The 19,046-nt window shown below is 41.4% G+C and overlaps 1 protein-coding gene across 1 annotated transcript in view; it reads left to right on the top strand.

Moving 5' to 3' along the window:
- The window catches only part of MAOA (monoamine oxidase A), a 78,803-nt gene extending 66,958 nt beyond the window's left edge, over nucleotides 1–11,845 (top strand). The window contains exons 11-15 of the mRNA XM_061137515.1: nucleotides 4,319–4,376; nucleotides 5,573–5,670; nucleotides 7,771–7,882; nucleotides 8,139–8,201; nucleotides 8,386–11,845. Coding sequence (XP_060993498.1) covers nucleotides 4,319–4,376; nucleotides 5,573–5,670; nucleotides 7,771–7,882; nucleotides 8,139–8,201; nucleotides 8,386–8,532 — 478 coding nt within the window. The 3' untranslated portion in view covers nucleotides 8,533–11,845. The remainder of the gene's footprint in view (nucleotides 1–4,318; nucleotides 4,377–5,572; nucleotides 5,671–7,770; nucleotides 7,883–8,138; nucleotides 8,202–8,385) is intronic.
- The last annotated feature ends 7,201 nt before the right edge of the window (nucleotides 11,846–19,046 follow it).

The following is a 19,046-nucleotide window of genomic DNA, read 5'->3' as shown; positions in this document are numbered from 1 at the left end:
CTTGACAAAACTCTGTTAGCCTTTGCCCTGCTTCATTTTGTACTCCAAAGGCCAAACTTGCCTGTTACTCCAGGTAGCTCTTGACTTCCTACTTTTGCATTGCAACCCCCACGTGATGAAAAGGACATCTTTTTTTTTTGGTGTTAGTTCTAGAAGGTCTTCATGAAACTATTCCTCTTTCAGCATTACTGCTTGGGTCATAGACTTACTGTGATTAGATTACTGTGATGTTGAATGGTTTGCCTTGGAAACGAACTAAGATCATGCTGTCATTTTTGAGATTGCACCCAAGTACTGCATTTCGGACTCTTTTTTTTTTTTTAATTAATTTATTTTTTTTTTATTAGTTGGAGGCTAATTACTTCACAACATTTCAGTGGGCCTTGTCATACATTGATATGAATCAGCCATAGATTATTTCGGACTCTTTTGTTGACTATGAGGGCTACTCTATTTATTTGAAGGGATTCCTGCCCACAGTAGTTGATATGATAGTCATCTGAATTAAATTCGCCCATTCCTGTCCATTTTAGTTCATTGATTCCTAAGATGTCAATGTTCACTCTTGCCATCTCCTGCTTGACCACATCCAATTTACCTTGATTCATGGACCTAACATTCCAGGTTCCTATGCAATATTGTTCTTTACAGCATTGGACTTTAGTTTCACCACGAGACACATCCACAACTGAGCATAATTTCTGCTTTGGCCCAGCTGCTTAATTCATTCTTTCTGCAGATATTAGTAATTGCCCTCTACTCTTCCCCAGTAGCATATTGGACACCTTCCAACCTGGGGGGGCTCATCTTCTGGTGTCATATCTTTCTGCCTTTTCATACTGTTCATGGGGTTCTCACAGTCAAAATACTGGAATGGTTTGCCATTCCCTCCTCCAGTGGACCACATTGTCTCAAAACTCTTCACTATGACCCTTCCATCTTGGGTGGCCCTGCACGGTATGGCTTATAGCTTCATTGAGTTATGCAACACTTTCATTACGACAGGGATAACCCTAAATCCTTTGTTAGCTTTTGAAGAGGGTGTGCATGCAAATGTATACTTCTCTCTGCATTTGATTTAAAAATTAAGCAGCAAATCAACTAGCAGATCTTGCTTTGAGAGTTACTTTGATGACTTTGCAAGTTAGGGAAAGACCGCAGACGTTCCCACATTTGCACACGGGTTTGTTTATTTCAATAGCAACCATGAGATTTGATGTCAGGAAAGGGGAACTATTTTAGTGTCTGCCTACTCACTCAACAGAGGAAGAATTTGGGGGTCTGGTGATGGGGAATGATTTGTTCAATGCTCCATAGCCAGCTTGTGACAAAGTCACGAATAGCATCTAATGTGTACTTTTTTTCATTATGTCATACTAAGCTTGACATTTTCTTTTGGATTTCCTGCCTTCCCTCCTTATTAATAGTAAAATAAATACCAGCCTGGATGTAGACATTTGGTTTTGATTCCACATAGTGGCTAAACTTCTCAAAAGTTTTTATAAGGCAAAACCACTTAGAATGCTGAATGTTATTGACTCAAGTAATAGTTCCCAGAACGAACTGCGTCAACATTTCCCAAAGGATGTTTGGAAAATATATTTTTTCTGAGGCTGATAGATTATGATTTGGTAGGTTAGGGGTGGGGCCTGAGTATTTGCATATTTTAACAAGCCTTTTGAGTAATTATGATGAGCAGCCAGGTTTAGAAACCAGTAGGTATATCCAACTTGCACAATGACTTCTTTTCTACATCATTTAACGTATGCTCTGTTATTTTTAGAGCCCAGCTAAGCAACCAGTGCATTGCTGTACCATCCTTATCTTATATAACTTTTCTAAAAAATTTTTATATTAATGGGAGGAAGGGATGGAGAAGATAATTTCCTATGTGTTCATTAGAACTCATCATTGACTCATTTAATAATGTGAAATACAGTCAATAATGACAAATTTCTATGATAACTGGTTTACTGTTCTTGAATGAAAAGTTAACTATAGAGTAGTTTGATTACATTTTAGGGTTCACTCTGTTTTAACAAAGATGTTATTATATACCTAAAGTAAACGAAACATTGTTAAGTTTTCAGGATAATGACTGTCAATACTTTTGTTTTCTCATTGACTCAAAATGTCAGAATTATTTCTTGTAACACTCATGTGAAGTAGGTAAGAATCAGTCATATCATAGAGTATAAAAGAGGGTACCACACTAGACTGAGGATGGATTTTGATTCAGTAAATTTTTATTGAGCACTTACTACAGGCGGGATGCTCAGGAGGGTAGATCCTTGACCCTGCCATTAGTGAGCTGAGTGATGTTGAGCTAGTCTCTTGAGCATACTGAGCCTCAGTCTCCTCATGTCTGAAATGAGTGGCTTGGATTACACAGACAGAGACAGACAGTAGTCTGACTACACAGTAATCTTGAGACTTCTTCCAGTTCTACCTTTCGTTTATCATTATTGAGCTGTAGTAGAAACAGCTCCTTGAAGGACAGTGAATCTTGCCTGTCTGTACTGGAACTTAAATAGCTATCTAATGATGTGTGACATCACCTCAGAAGTGGCATTTGTCTCTCCCTTAAAACCTTCCATGGTAAAGTGGTGTTGGTAAACAACATTTATCATTCCACCTCCTTCTCTTGATTTACCACTATATAGCCATGAGATGGAAACTCTAGGAGTTGTATAAATCATGTAAGTGTGAGCATTCAGATAAATGTATAAAGTTACACTTTGTCCAACATTATTCAGAGAAATTGGGAACACCTGTGAAATTGGGGACACTTGTTTTCTATTGTAACTGGCAACATGAAATTGGCATCTTTTTAAATTTATTTCTAATAACTATAACCTTCCCTACCTCCTTCCTCCCCCCCAATATTTTTTTTGCCATTTGTCTCTTTAGCTTTTAATGCTTATCTTACAGATTTGAATTAAACCCTTTATCACATTTTTAGCAATTTTTTCCAGTCATTTATTAGTATATAAGAAAGTATTTTGGAGCACTTTCAATATTTAACCTATATAAAGACTAAAGAAGATAAATACCTAAAGTGTATAACTGGATCAGTGTTAACCTGTTTAAACAATTTCTAAAACAGAACTATTCATTTCTAAAATGGATAATTTTAGTAAATTAGAGCTTTTAAACTGCACTAAGAGTGATTGTGAGTTTAAAATGTATCTGTTTCAAGAAGTGCTTAGATAGGGATTCTCTGGCAGTCCAGTGGTTCAATCCCTAGTTGGGGAACTAAGATCCTGCAGGCCAAATGGCATGGCCAAATAAAAATAAATAAATAAATAAAATGGTAATTTTTTTAAAAAAAGAAGTGCTTAGTTGAATAAAGCTATTGATTTTTAAGATATAGTATGTACCATGTTCTGTGCTGGTCATTTGCATAATGAATTATGAGGGTGGTCAGAGACTGTTTTAAGGTAATATCACATAACACACTCCAGTACTCTTCCCTGGGAAATCCCATGGACGGAGGAGCCTGGTAGGCTACAGTCCATGGGGTTTCAAAGAGTCGGACACAACTGAGCAACTTCACTTTCACTTTTCACTTTCATGCACTGGAGAAGGAAATGGCAACCCACTCCAGTGTTCTTGCCTGGAGAATCCCAGGGATGGGAGTGTGGTGGGCTGCTGTCTATGGGGTCGCACAGAGTTGGATACAACTGACGTGACTTAGCAGCAGCAGCATATAACACATCATGCCCACTGCCCCTCCATGCCCTTAGGACCCAGTACTGTGTCCACAGAAAATTCTGTCAAGTGACAGATTACTACCCTGGAATGACCATAGGCCTCTCCTAGTATAGCATGTGTTATGTTACATTTAAAAGATTAAATGAGCTTTATATGTTGGTAGATATTTAAAACATAAACATAGGATAGTTAAAAGACACCATCATGCTTACTATAGACTTATAAAAGAGATTACTTTAGAATTTCACATATTTCCAAATAGTGACTTAGAATCAATTCCTAAAACTGAATTTAATTCAATCTCATTTTTCTCCATTTTAATCTTGAATAGATATGGTAGTAGGTAGTGAAAGAGGCAAAAATGTAAAAGAGAACAAAGAGTCGGTTGAATCTCCAAAGCACATAACTCTGTCGGGGAAAAGAGAGTTAATTTGAGGGCAGAGATTCAAGGAACTGTTCATTTAGTGTAGTTACTGAAGGCCATTGATTTTAATTTTTCACTTAATAAATCTGGTTCATTGCAAGAACCCTGGAACTCGCTGTGTTTATTCCATACTCATCAGTCATTACTTCCTTCACATTCTTTGGTTCTTTTTTTTTATAGAAAAAGGAAAATCTGTGAACTGTACGCCAAAGTGCTAGGATCTCAAGAAGCTTTACATGTAAGAAATCCCCATCTTTAATCCCTAGCAGGTTCTGCTCTGTTTGCTCTGAGTGGTAAAGCAAAGCAGATTCTGGTTTCCTGACAGCCTTATGAAGAGAGTATAAAGGGATATGCTTACTGGAGGATTAACTTCAGCAGTCACAAAGGGCCATTAAAACGCTGCTGTCGGTGCATGCAATTTCTGATGCAGCAGTTCCTTGGGCTGTTTAAATGTTCGCTGGATAACTGGCAGCCAGTAGTAATGAGAGGCAGAAGCTGCAGGTATTATTTCCAGGGTGACTGAGATCAGCCTCTGGAACAGAGGCCGTGCCCTCTTGTCAGTGTCAACTGATCGCTGCCAAATAAAATCCCAGCTATATCATTATTTGTTGATGAAGGCACAGCAGTATATACTTGATAAGACAGACTGAATCTGGACTCTCTGCCCAGGTCAAAGTCATACTAATTTGTTTTTCCATCTGCAGACTCAATTTACACTTCATTTAGGAATTTCGGTGCTCTCAATCTACCACTGAAAGCAATTAAGAGAATGAAATTCTTTTTAAAGACCCTAGCAGGTAGTGGGGGGCTCTTCCAGGGGATTTTCTCTGAACTGTTGGAAGATTAAACTTGCAGAATGTGTTAGAGAAATCAGAGAAGGTCCTCTCACGTCCCTTGGGAAACATTTTTCTTCTTTAACTGCCCTCTTTTTAATAGGATTCCCATCATTCACATTTCCAGCTGAGAGAAGTGGTTCTGAAAAAAGCCTTTTTCAGACACTATGCTTTCCTTCTACCTTCTCCCCACCCCTTTTTCAGCAGTAATGCCCTGGTAGATGGGGAAGTAAGGTCTGTTATTTAAAGAATGCAGAGATTTGAGCAGACCCTTCCAGAACCTGATTGTTGATAGAGTCTTAAAGACTTCAGAATCCACATAGAGATACCCTCTCTTCCAGATATTGGAATACTTCTGTCTCCCCTAGGCAAGAGGTTGAGAAAGAAAGTCAAAATATATGCGTTTTGTCTGTTGGCATCTCACAAAAGGCCATTACTTGGTACGGTCATGTTTCCCCTTAAGTTAGAAAAACAGGGCTACTTAAAAAAAAAAAAAAACTTAAGCTTTTTGTTACAGTAAAGCACATAAGAGCCTTTATTGTTGACTGGCAGCATTTCAGCTTTGTCTTCCCTTTGAAATTTTCTCCCCACTGAACTGCAGCCGGTGCACTATGAAGAGAAGAACTGGTGTGAGGAGCAGTACTCCGGAGGCTGCTACACTGCGTACTTCCCCCCAGGGATCATGACTCAATATGGAAGGTACTACCCAAACACTATGCCAATAGATACAAGACGTGTGCCAAGCTTAAAACTAGATAAGCCAAGCTCAGTGGGGATTTTAGAAACAGGAATCAGCATTCCTATATGTAATGTCCCAGATAGTTTGTATATTCTAGGTGTCCATAGGAAAAGAAGTATGTCCATACGTAGAACAGTACCTGGCAGCACATAGAACAATCGCAGAGCACTGGCAAGGAATTCAGGGGCCATTGGTACACGTGAGAATCCTGCAAGCTGCAGTGTCCTCCAAGGGACCTTCTTGAGCTCAACTAAACATTTAGCCTTGCACAACTACCCTAGGCTCCTGGGCTCCAATCTACATGGGCTAAAGATGTCTTGCCAGCAGAGCAGCATCAGACATTCCTCTTCATGGGGAAGCATCTCACTGTGTACGGCTAAGATGTGAACCGTTGATATGTGCACAAGATGGGAGAATTCACCTTAGCTTAGAAACCCCTTAGCTCACAGGAGCCTTTGTCTCTTAAAACAGCCTCATAGGCAGTGTCTAGGTTCCCCACAAAGGACATGCCCAATTACAAGAGGCAGCATACTCAAGAAATCCCAAACATTTCCCAGATATTTAGACTCTTTCCAGATATTTGCAATTTATGAGTTTTCCCAGCCTAGATACAAGTTACCAGTGAGGGGGTGGAGGAGAGCCATTTTTACCATAAGCAGCGGTTGCCTGGTAACATATATGGCCTTATGCCTTCATCAGGTTTCTAGAGGAACAGATCTAAAATGTTAACTCAAGGTCATGTGTGTCCATAGAGAAGGCAGAAGGGTTTGTTAATCCTTTCTTTATATGAGCTTTTTCTTTGTTTTTCTTAAGTGAATTATTAATTGTGCAATGATTTTAGTTCAATAGACATGTGTCGTATTTCAGTGAAAGTCATCAATATCTGATGAAAGATTAAATGATTCACGGGAAACCCTGTTTAGATCTTGGGTGCTTAATTCCTTTTCCAAAGGGCAGTTAGTGTTGGCTATTTCTGTCAAATCTCAAGCCAAGAATGAATAGCCTTTGTTAGTGATAACAGTACTGATGAACTGGAGTGGTTCTGGAATCAAAGTGGAAGTCTCGGAGAGGAGACTAGGATCAGGGATAGATGAAGCCAAGGATTCCTGAGTTGGAAAAAGGCATGACAGCAGGTTGAGGTGAAGTCCTTTGGGGTGGAGGTACATGGTTTAGGAGATTTCACGTAAGTGTCTGTAGGAATCAAAGCCAACAAGGTAGGAGGGGACGGTGGCTCATTCAGCCCAGCCTTGCCATGGTTCTCTTCACCAAGACCTCTTTGTAAGAGAAAGCCCATTTCACTACCCTCAGCCAGTCTCTAGATACATCCATAGAAGCTAATTGTACGGAGGTTTTGTTTTTTTTTTATTGTAGTTGATTTACTGTGTTGTGTTAATTTCTGCCATACAGGAAAGTGACTCAATTATGCATTTTACACATTCTTTTTTATATTCGTTTCCAGTATGGTTTATCCCAGGACATTGAGTATAGCTCCCTGAGCTATACAGTAGGGCCTTGTTGTCTATCCATTCTATATGTAACAGTTTGCATCTACTAACCTCAAACTCTCAGAGGTTGTTTTCGAAGAAGGTAGACATATAATCCTTTGAATTTCTCCTTTGCTAGAAATGAGTTCCTCTTCCTGTCTTCCCACTCACCACCATTGTTCCTCCCGGCAGTCAGGTGAGATCTCATGAAGAACACACCCCTTACTGTAGATAGCAGAATGGACTGCAAATAAGAAACATGAAGCAAATGAATCTTGAGTGTGGACCTAATGTATGTTCTTACATTTTAATTCTGACTAGCTAGAAAAAGGTCTCGTTACCTTTAGCAATTGATGATCTCATATCCTGATTCTCTCTGGCTTGAAAGCTCAGATCCTTTGGTGCAGACCCAGGAAACAAGGAGGAGCCTTTCACCTTTGGCTGAGTTGCATGGGAGTTTTAGAAACAATTTGAGTTTCCTTGTCTTCTGTGGGGTTTTTAAGTGAGGGCCACGATTGGCTCATTTACCTGCAGCGCATTCCCAGGTAACTGCATGACCTCTCTGTTCCCTTGAAGGGTGATTCGCCAACCTGTAGGCAGAATTTACTTTGCTGGCACGGAGACTGCCACACAATGGAGTGGTTACATGGAAGGAGCAGTAGAGGCCGGTGAACGGGCCGCTAGAGAGGTAAGACAGGAAGCCAAATGGCTCTCCCTCCTGAGTCCACTGACATAGCTGTCATCTGGTCTTTCCAGATCGTGCCACTGACCATCTGTCTATTAATAGATATCCACTTCTCTGCCCTCACTCCACTCATGAGGTTCATCTGTGGCCAGCAGGGCCTTGAATCTGTCGAAAGTACAGAACCTCATAATACCATGGCCACTTTGTTTCAGGTCTTTTCTTTTTCTTTTTTTACTTTTTTCTTTTTTGTTTCTTTCAGGTCTTGAATGCTTTGGGGAAGCTGGCTGCCAAAGACATCTGGATCCAAGAACCTGAAGCTAAAGTAAGTTTGGCAGCTCCATCTCTACAGACCAAGAATCGCATATAAAAATCTCAGCTTCTAGCCTGTGATGTCCTTGTAGATGCCGCTCTCCAGGGCAGATCCAGACACTGATTTTACAGATATATTTTGCCACTCCTTGTTCCCACAAGAGTTTTTTGCTAATGATCTATGTTCATTCATCCAGGATGTTCCAGCTATAGAGATCACCCCCAGCTTCTGGGAGAGAAACCTGCCTTCCGTATCAGGCCTGCTGAAGATCGTTGGGTTTTCCACGTCCATAACTGCCCTGTGGTTTATGATGTACAGATTCAGGCTGCTAAGCCGATCCTGAAGTTTTGGCTTCATGCTTTCTGCTTAGCCTTCCCTGGTATCATCAAAAGCAAATTGCCGACCCATAGAACAGCCGTGCAATCAGATCATCTTTAAGTGAACCGATTTAACCCCTCAGTTTAATCTCAGTGTATGACCTCCTTAATTTCCGGAAGATCAAGCTCCATCTTGTGATTTGTCTGTAGACCAGCTCGTGTTGATTGGTAGAAAATAACCTTGTGATCAATTTCTTAACATCAAGAAGTTAAAGTTGACATGCTCATGAGAAACAGTTTCTGTGTCCTATTTTTCTCCCCTTTAACATAAAATACCTGATGATCACAGGAATGAAGCATTTAACTTTCTCTCTGTAGGGGTTGAGTAGATTAAGGCCCAGCCTGTGACTGTCCTTTGAAGTCCTTAGCAAAGGGTAGAGTGTAGGCCCAGACTCGAAGCTTCCTGGGTAAGCAGCCCCCACTTTGGATGAGGGAAAGCAGTGGAGGTAGGGTTCAGACCCGCAGACCAGAGTGGGGACAACATCTTGTGGGCTGCTGTCTCAGGGATCTCCTGACCACTTCTAATTCCTGTGAAGTTTCTAGACACTGGTAGCTCAGACTGAAAAGAATCTGCCTGCAATGTAGGAGACACAGGTTTGATCCCTGGGTCAGGAAGATTCCCTTAAGGAGAGCATGCAACCCACTCTAGTATCCTTGCCTGGAGAATTCCATGGACAGAGGAGCCTGGCAGGCTACAGTCCATGGGGTCACAAAGAGTCAGACACGACTGAGTGACTAACACTAAAACTAAACTAAACTAGACATCTAGTCTTCATGCTAGCTTGTTTGCATTTTTCCTCTTTTTCTTAAAGAGGACAGTGTTTACCAAGGAATATTTAAATTAATTTGCTGTGACTGGTATGTAACTCCCTAGATGAGCAAATAGTGGCAAGACTGTCCCCCAGGAGGGCTTCCTGTTTCGCTCCTCATGAGACCAACTGCAGTAGGCTTCTTCGCATCCTCCTGGAAGGTGGCTAGACATTACTTGGCTCATTGTCCTTGATAACATTCTGCCAATTCCAAGGAAGCAGTATTTTCCTTTCTTCAGGTAGACCCTTCTGAAGGCCCCTAGTGGCAGATATTTTTTTCTTTTTTTTTTCCTATAGCCATAATAAAATCAGGCAGATCTGTTAACTTAAGTATGTTTTTCACATGGTTTGTTATTGTCGTTTACTGGCCCAGTCGTGTCTGACTCTTTGTGACCCCATGAACTTTAGCCCACTAGGCTCCTCTGTCCATGGGATTTTCCAGGCAAGAATACTGGAGTGGGTTGCCATTTTCTTCTCCAGGGGATCTTTCTGACCCAGGGATCGAACCTGTGTCTCCTGCATTGCAGGCAGATTCTTTACCACTGTGCCACCAGGGAAGCACTTCCATGTGGTTACCTTTGAGTAATACCACCATGCCAGTTTCTCTCAAATAAGTACTGAAATGCACATGATAAATTTCTGATTGTTATTTCATGAGACTAATCAAGCACAGAAAGGAAATTAGGGCTCTTCTTATAACCTCACTTGCTTTCATTATTAAGATTTATAAAAGACATGAAATTGAATGATTTTATATATGAAAACTAACTTTATCTTAGGAGAAATGTGAGTTCAGAACAGTGCTCACCTCCTATCTTTCCCATTTTAAAAACTGTTGGGGGAGTTCCCTGGCGGTCCAGAGGTTAAGACTCTGTGCTTTCACTGCCAGATCCAGGGTTTGATCCCTGGTTGGGGAACTAAGATCCTGCAAGCTGCCCCATGTGGCAAAAAAAAAAAAAAAAACTGTCAGATTTTTTTAAAAACCCAAAAGTTTCAGCCATAAAGTGTGTGTGTGTATATATATATATGAAAATCAACACAGATGTGATCAAATAAAGCGGTTGAGAAGATTCAGAAGATTCTGTGGACTCAGCAACCCAGGTGGTAGATACCCAGTAATATCCTGCATCATTGATGAATGAGGCATTTCATTTTAAATGAAGTTTCTAGCTAGCTGAAGCTTGTTCTTTGTGTGCCAAAATTTTTAAATCAACTAAAATTTTGATGGAGTCACTTCCACACATTTAGTACATAAGCTAGATTCAAATTCCTTTTTTAGAATTAATCCTGTCAATCGTTCTATCTCTGGATTATTTTATACTTTTATAATCGAGTATGCCATTTTTAATAGAGTGATACCGTTTTTAATAGAGTGATACCACTGTCTTTGCCCCTGTACTAAATGCCGCACTGTTGTTTCATAGCCGATGAGTCTACTGCTGCTTCTGTCTTCTCCGATTTTCAGTATTCATGTCACATCCTTATTTCTATTACCTCCCAGTAACTCTTAATCTAATCTGCTGTCTATTTTTTTATTGAATGGGAATTAAAGATTGCCAGAGGAACCAACCCAAGTTTATTACATAATTAACCTTATTGTAAATCCAAAATTACATCCTGAGAGCAAAAAGCAGGATTTTCTGCCAGTCTATACCTTGCAATTGAAAAGCATTTTAGCTAAGTTGGGTATTTTGGTATTATCTTGGATATGCCCTAATGCGTAAGAACTTGCTGCATTTTATACCAAAGTGCTTTGAGAAATCACATCCCTGATCTATTTCAGTTATTTCTGTTTGCTTTCTGATTAACTTGGTTCTGACACACCTCTGGGGAAATGCTGACAAATTTAACTGGCAACAGTTTTAACAGTCATTAAGTTGTTAACATAGTTAACATGTCTCAAATGTCAAAGGACTCCCAGAATATGGGATTTACCCTCTTCTCAAACTTTTTAGCAAACCCATTAATTCATCCTAATTAGATCAACCCTGTTAAGCTACAGATTGAGTATTAAAAATGAATGCCAGCCCAGGTGGTTCCTATGGGTGAAATGGCAGCTGAGAACTTCCCCACATACATGAGGTGATCCAATCCTGAAATGCCACAGGTCTTCTCTTCCACCCACTCTCAAGTCAGTTTAAGCAGCTGATCAAGCCTGGCTCTGTTCAGTCACCTGCTTCACAGTTCTGAAGGCTGTCAAGCCTCACTCAATAGTAAGGTTAAGAATGAGATTTGAAAAGTTAACCTTCTTGTCACAACTTTTAAATAAGGACGTATATCAGCCTGAAGACACAGTATTGAAGGATTGTGAACCATGTTTAGTCTGTGAACTTGGTGCCTAATGTTCTGTCTGAAGTGTGCCCCAGTGTTATACGTGGGAGTACACATGTGTGTATGTATTGACACCGAAGTACAGTTTTGCCTGTCTGGTATTGTTTTGTTTGTTAATAAAGTGCACTATCACCTCTGATTCAGACCTGGCTCCTCTATTTAGGTGATGGCTTGAAGGTTAAATGGCTTCTTATAGCAGGAGGTTACAATGAGGTGTCGTCCATGAAGGATGGGCTTAAAAAGCCACCTTGTATGGACTCCAAATTCTCAAAGTTCAGTTTGAGTTGGATTTTTTCAAGGTTTTCTGGAAGCTGATTAAACGCTAGACTCTTATCTGCCCAACTGGGTCACAAAAGATGTGAATTTGATCAGAGCTTTTTCACTTAATTAGCTTATGATTCCTTGAACAAATGTCTTGGTTCTCTGCCTCAGTCTCCCCATCTGGAAAAGGGTGGGTTGACCTTGATGATTCCCAAGGATTCTTTTCGTGGCAACATTATGTGATTTATGCATTTGTTGCCAGGATTCTGTGCTTGCCTATCTATATGGCAGGACGAGTCACTCAGCCTTTCTGTATCTCCGTTCACTCCTTGACTTAAGTTGGGTTTTCTAGAAACAGACTCTGAGATGCAGAGTCAGGGCAGAAAGTTAATTGGGGATGACTCTCAGGAAATACACACAAGGGGGTGAGGAAGGCAGGATTGGGCAGGAGTTGACCTACAAAGCAGTTGTAGCCAGGGCCTCAGCAGATCTTAAAGGGGAGCTGAAAGGGCCCTTTAGAATCATCCCCCATTGAGGCAAGGGGATCTGGCTTCTGTATCCCTTCATTAGCTTCCCTCTAGAGTCTTGCCAGGTGACTCAGCGGTAAAGAATCCACCTGCTAAGCAGGAGATGCAGGTTCGATTCCTGGGTCAGGAAGATCCCCTGGTGAAGGAAATGGCTACCTACTCCTGTATTCTTGCCTGAAGAATCCCACAGACAAACTGGTCCATGGGGTCACAAAGAGTTGGACACCAGTGAGCGACTGAAAAGCAGAACAGAGCTTGGAAGGGTTGTTATGTTGGGTGAGGAACTGCTGCTGTGAACTGAGCTCTGCCTGAATTCCCAGCAGCCAAGGGAATCCAGGCAGGGGTACCCACAGTATGGATACTCTACACCATCCAAAAATGGAGAGAGTTGCCCTTTGTCAGGTAAAAGATATTATGGACTTGAGCTCTAGTTTTACAGATAGAATGGAGCTGTCTCCGTGAACCTATCCCTGTTAGGTAAGGGAATTGCCTTTAAAGATGGCATTCTGCACTGTTTATGTGGAAGAAAAATAAAATTGGAAGTTACCCTGGAAGTGATTCAAACTCTATCTCAACAAAGGAACCCCCCTCTACAGGTTACTAATAGAAAGATTAAAGTGGAGGAGGGATGTGCATTTACAAGCAAGAGTCCAAAATCCCATGTCTTCAGGAGTCAAGAAGCTTAAAATGAACAGCAGCAGGCATGAGACATTAGGGAGTAGTACGGACTGTAGCTGACCTGGGAAATAGCTGCCCCTCAGAAGAACATTTATATCCAAATTCCTTTAAAAGATTCCTAACCAAGCAAAACATATGAAGGCTTTGCTTAGAGGTCCAGATTATTCTCAGTCTCAAATAAATGCTAGGTTTGGTTTTACATCACATGAATGCCAAACTCTTCTCAGATGCCTTTGATGTTCTGAGAACCAAGACCAGCAACCAATTGGTAAAACTATCAGGAATGGGTAAAAAAGGCCTGGTTAAGGGCAAAAAGCGAGGGGCGGAAAAGACAGAAAAAAAGCTCTCCTAGATCAGAAATCCCCCTCATGAAATAACACTTCCAGCGGCCCATCCCAAGGCACTTCTTATCTTCTGCTGTGTCCATGTCATGATTGATAAGAGCAGTGCCAAAGTTTATTGGGAAAAATGCACCCTCTCTGTAAGATAGAAATCATAGCTCTTCGGTCAGCATTTAATCTCTGCTGACTATAATTCTTTTGTTTTCTATGATACAGTTCTAGTAAGCAACATATCAATACTGAATGGATTAACTTTTTAAAACCATACCATGCACTTTACACTGACATGGTGGTAAAACTGCAAGACACATCCCTTAGCCTGGAGAAACTGGCTGAGACATTGGAGGAACAGGATCCAAACAAAGGAAGGTGCTGGGTATCTAGTAAGAATCTCTTCTCTGTCAGAGCTTAAGGCTCTGTTCCCTGGTATTCAGCAAATAAGACAGGTAGAGCCTACCTCATGGAGCCCATAGTGCTGCAGACACCAGCACATTCACGAGATACGAGGGGGAGTTTCCGGAAGGACATGAGATTTGAGGGGAGGTGTTGAGGATCTGTCCTCAAACCTCTATAAGCATCATCACTGTGGGACACATCAGTGAGAACCCTACACAGGGCTGGGGCTTCCCTGATGGCTTGCCAATGCAGGAGACTTGGGTTCCATCCCTGATCCGGGAGGATCCCATGTGCTGCAGAGCAACTAAGCCCATGCATCACAACTACTGAACCTGTGCTCTAGACCCTGGGAACCACAACTACTGAAGCATGTGTCTAGAGCCCATGCTCTGCAACAAGAAGCCACCGCGATGAGAAGCCCGAGCACCACAACTAGAGAGTAGCCCCTGTTCACCACAACTAGAGAAAACCTATGCAGCAACAAAGACCCAACACAGCCAAAAAATTAAAATTTGTGTAAATATATATATATATATATATATACACATATTCACACATAAAAGACAAAAAAAGAACCTTATACAGGGCAGAGAAAGGAAATAAAAAAATAATAAGATCGTCATCTTAGTCTGTTTGGGCTACTATAACATAAACGTCATAAACTGCGTGGCTTATAAACAGCAGTAGTTAATTCCTCCCAATTTTGGAGGCTGGGAAGTCCAAGATCAAGGCCCTGGCAGATTCGAGCTCTGGCAAGGGCCTGCTTTCTGGTTCATAGAGGTCTAGCTGTGTCCTCACATAGCGGAAGGGGCAAAGGATCTCTGTGGAGCCTCTTTATAAGAACACTAACTCCATTCATGAAGATGCCACCCTCATGACCTGATCACCTTCCAAATGTCCCAGCCCCAAATACCATCAACTTTGGGGGTAGAATTTCACCATGAATTTTGGGAAGATACAAACATTCAGGCCACAGCAGATAGCATGGCTAAATGGTAAAGAAAACCACAGGTATCATCAGTAAGCGCTAAATGCTAAGTCCCTTTTGCTCCATTGACTATTGTTCATCCCTTCAGTCATTTTCTGTTCCTATCTACCCGGCCCTTCCCTGTACTCCGAGATCTTTATCCACTAGGACTCAGTGTCTGCCAGCCCTCTGTGCTAAGGGGCTGCCTAAATTTGTTTTCAAAGAGTGCCATCTTCTGGCCAAACACTGCTGTTTCCTTCCAACAGGAATCCTGAAGTGTTCAAGACAGTTTCTTCTTTCAAGAAATTAAAAGGCATTCCCTGCATTCAGAATTTCCTCCAAACACATTTGCCTGTGTTTCTCTTAGTTTCCAGTTGCAACATGGGTCAAAAATATTAATGTCTAATATCCACAGCCTTTCCACTGTCTTAATTACCCAGTAAGATTTTTGGTTAGAACTGCTTGGTCCTTTGATCTCTGTTGTATTCATCTTGGCAATGGATGAGGAAGAACGTTGGTGGGAGCTGAAAGAGGTGGAATTACTTTCACCTTAAATTGGGCAGGGAACTAATTTGGGAAAAGCAGACTAAGGGAAGAAGGAAGGAGAGGAGAAAATTTCAGAAAAAAATCGACTTGGGGCTATGGAGTGCAGGTGGAGAGAAGGAGGGGTTTTCAAAAGCTGCCTTGACAGCCTAGGGAGACAGAATATAAGGAGGGTTTTTAGGAAGTTTAACTTGGAGTCATTTGGTGCAATAAACATCTACAACTACTCATTAAACATTGGGAGTCAAAATTGTGACTACACATTATATTGTACTGGGACCACCTTGGAGGCCCCCCAAACAACCTATATTATTCTGGGCTCTATGAATTTAGAAAACATATGGGTAATAGTGCCTGACATCTTAAATGATGCCAAAGAGTCTCATAGGTTCAGTTATGGGATCTCAGTGGAACTAAACAGAAAGAACCTCAGCCACTCTGCCCTGAAAAGAGCAACATCTAAGCTGGTAAACCATGCACCCCAGGCTGAATAGACACCAAATAGGTCTAGCAGTGAATTAGATTTTATTTTAGATACAAAAGGATTGGAATCTGTGGTCCTCAGACGCAAATGTGTTTGCCTGACACAAGCACAAAACAAACAAACAAAAATTTGTACCTTTAATAAACTAGAGACCAGAAATTTCTATTCTCCTATCCAAGTAAATTTCTATTTTCTAATCTAGCAGGCCCCAACCTTTTCAGCACTAGGAACTGCTTTCGTGGAAGACAATTTTTCAATGGATGTTGGGGTGGGGATGGTTTTAGGATGATTCAAGCACATTACATTTGTTGTGCACTTTATTTCTATTATTACAATATCATCTCCATTTCAGATCATCGGGCATAAGACCCCAGAGGTTGGGGATTCCTGTTCTAATCTAAAACATTTCAGACTCTACACACAACTGAGTAGTGTGCTCTTATAAGAACCTTCTTAGGCCTCCCCTTAGGCAACAGAGCTTCCTACCAGACACTTAGCTGCTGACCTCCCAAAAGATTACCAGGAAACATGTCAAATCAAGCAAAGCTTATTTTATTAGACTCACTGCTGTGAATGTGAACATCACATTAACAGAGTCTTAGCCATGTCTCAAAGTGGAGAAATTAGGGCAGAGTTTATAGGTATACAGGTTTCTCTGGTGGCTCAGACAGTAAAGAATCCAACTGCAATGCAGGAGACAGGTTTGATCCCTGGGTCAGGAAGATCCCGTGGAGGAGGGCATGGCAACCCAGTCCAGGATTCTTGCCTGGAGAATCCCATGGGTCGTGCATGACTGAGGGACCAACATTTTCACTTATAGGTATATAGATTTTATGGTTTTGTAGGGTCTATAGGTTTCAATTTGGGGTGGGTGCTTTTTAAAGCCAGTCTTGAAAGGCAGAAAACTGGTTCAGATTGGCAGAGTCGTTGATAGAATAGCTTACGATTGGTAGGCACAGTGAGGCTGGGGTCTTGAAGTGCGTCTTGATGAGCAAGCTGTTAATCTCAAAAAATAATCTATTTTTGTCAATTCAGCGTTTTGTATTCCAGCAGCAAGTAATTCCTGGGACAAGTAGCCAACTTATTTTTGATTGGTTCCCATATACTGTTTAGCTCAGGGACAGGAAAGCATGGTAGTTTCAGTTTTAAGATTTAACACATAACTGAGAATACTTGTTCCTACATGTTCATTTTGATTTACGAGTGCTAAGAATTTTCTTTGGAAGCTGATTCTTCGTTAAATTACCCTTCTTAGTAGGAGAGCTTAAATGTGAACAACTCAGGTTTCTGGAGCCAGCTCAGCCTGGCTTTGAATCTTGATATTGAATGTAGATTTTCTCACCTGTTAAATGGTGCTTTTCAGTTGTTCTGAGCATTCAGTAGGATAAGGCAGGTAAGGCTGTTAGTAACAATAAGTGTTATCCTTAAAAACAAAAATTCATGGGGGAGGGATAAATTAGGAGTTTTGGATTAACATATACACGCCACTATATATAAAACAGATAACTACTGTGGACCTACTGTATAGCACAGGGAACTCTACTCAATATTCTGTAATAACCTACATGGGAAAAGAATCTGAAAAAGAATGGATGTACGTATATGTACAAGAGATTCACTTTTTTTGTACACCTGAAACTAACACAAGATTGTAAACCAACTATAGTCCAGTGTAGGGGCCTTTCCTGGTGGCTCAGTGGTAAAGAATCTACTTGCCAGTGCAGGAGATGCTGCTGGAGTCACGCAATTCCTGGGTCGAGAAAATACCCTGGAGGAGGAAATGGCAACCCACTCCAGTATTCTTGCCTGGGAAATCCCATGGTTGCAAAAGAGTCAGACACGACTTAAGAAAAATTAAATTAAAAAAAATGAAAATGAAGATGCAAATAGCAGTCCATGGTCTATTATGACTACTGCTTCTAAAAATACAACTTGAAGTACTTCTCTCTGTACTATCCTCTTTCTCATTAGTCTTCTATCAAAATGCCCTGGTTTCCTTTTGTTTACCACACCACCCAGTAGCCTAAGGGATCTTTTTAAAAAATGCAAATCTGAGCCTCAGTCAGAGACAACATCCCTTCAATGGCTGCTGTTGCACTGTGAATGCGACAGACAGACCAGGGCTCACAAAGCTTCGCATGCTCTATCCCCTGCCTGCTTCCCTATCTTCACCCAGAGCCACTCTCCTCCCTCAGAAGCTTCCAGCCATCTAGTTCTGCTTATAAATCCTTAGACACAGCCAGTCCTTTTCAGTCTCAGTTCCCTCATTCTGGAAGGTTCTTTTCTCCATTCTTCACTTGACTAAATCCTTCAGGTCACTAATAACATCACTTCCTCAGAGATGCCTTTCCTGATAATCCTTTCCCCACTGTGGATTCTCCATTAGAATGCCTTTTCATTGTTTTTGGGCTTCCCTGGTGGTTTAGATGGTAAAGAATCCACCTGCAATGCAGGAGACCTGGGTTCTATCCCTGGATTGGGAAGATTCCCTGGAGGAGGGCATGGCAACCTACTCCAGTGTTGTTGCCTGGAGAATCCCATGGACAGAGGAGCCTGGCGGGCTACAGTCCATGAGGTCGCAAAGAGTTGGACATGACTGAGCAACTAAGCACAGCACATCATTATATTTACTTTCCCTCCATAAAGATTTAAAATTACATATATGTTTAAATGATGTTTCATGTCTTCCCAGATGATAAGGCCGCCTCAAATGGGTGCAGAATCTGGAGGCCATTAACCCTCTGGGCGGAGGTGTCGTGTGGCTGGAGCCCTCAAGTTTCTCACTTCCAGGCCCGGACTGACCTTGCATGCATGCGTACTCAGTCACTTCAGTCATGTCCGACTGTTTGCAACCCTATGGACTGTAGCCCTCCAGGCTCCTCTGTCCATGGGATTCTCCAGGCAAGAATACTGGAGGAGGCTGCCTTTCCCATCACCAGGGGATCTTCCCACTCAGGGATCGAACCCGGGTCTTCTGCATCTCCTTCATTGCAGGCAGATTCTTAACCCTCTGAGCCACCTGGAGTAAACTTATCCATTTACAAAATACGCCATATAAATACAATCATTTTTTCTCTTTGTGATATGACGTGAACAAGTTTGGAATGCACTGCCTTAAAGATAGTATTTGGGATACACATAGA

This window comes from Dama dama, chromosome X, assembly GCF_033118175.1.
Source record: "Dama dama isolate Ldn47 chromosome X, ASM3311817v1, whole genome shotgun sequence".
In the NCBI taxonomy this organism is placed as follows: domain Eukaryota; kingdom Metazoa; phylum Chordata; class Mammalia; order Artiodactyla; family Cervidae; genus Dama; species Dama dama.
This window is presented reverse-complemented; position numbering and strand designations above follow the sequence as displayed.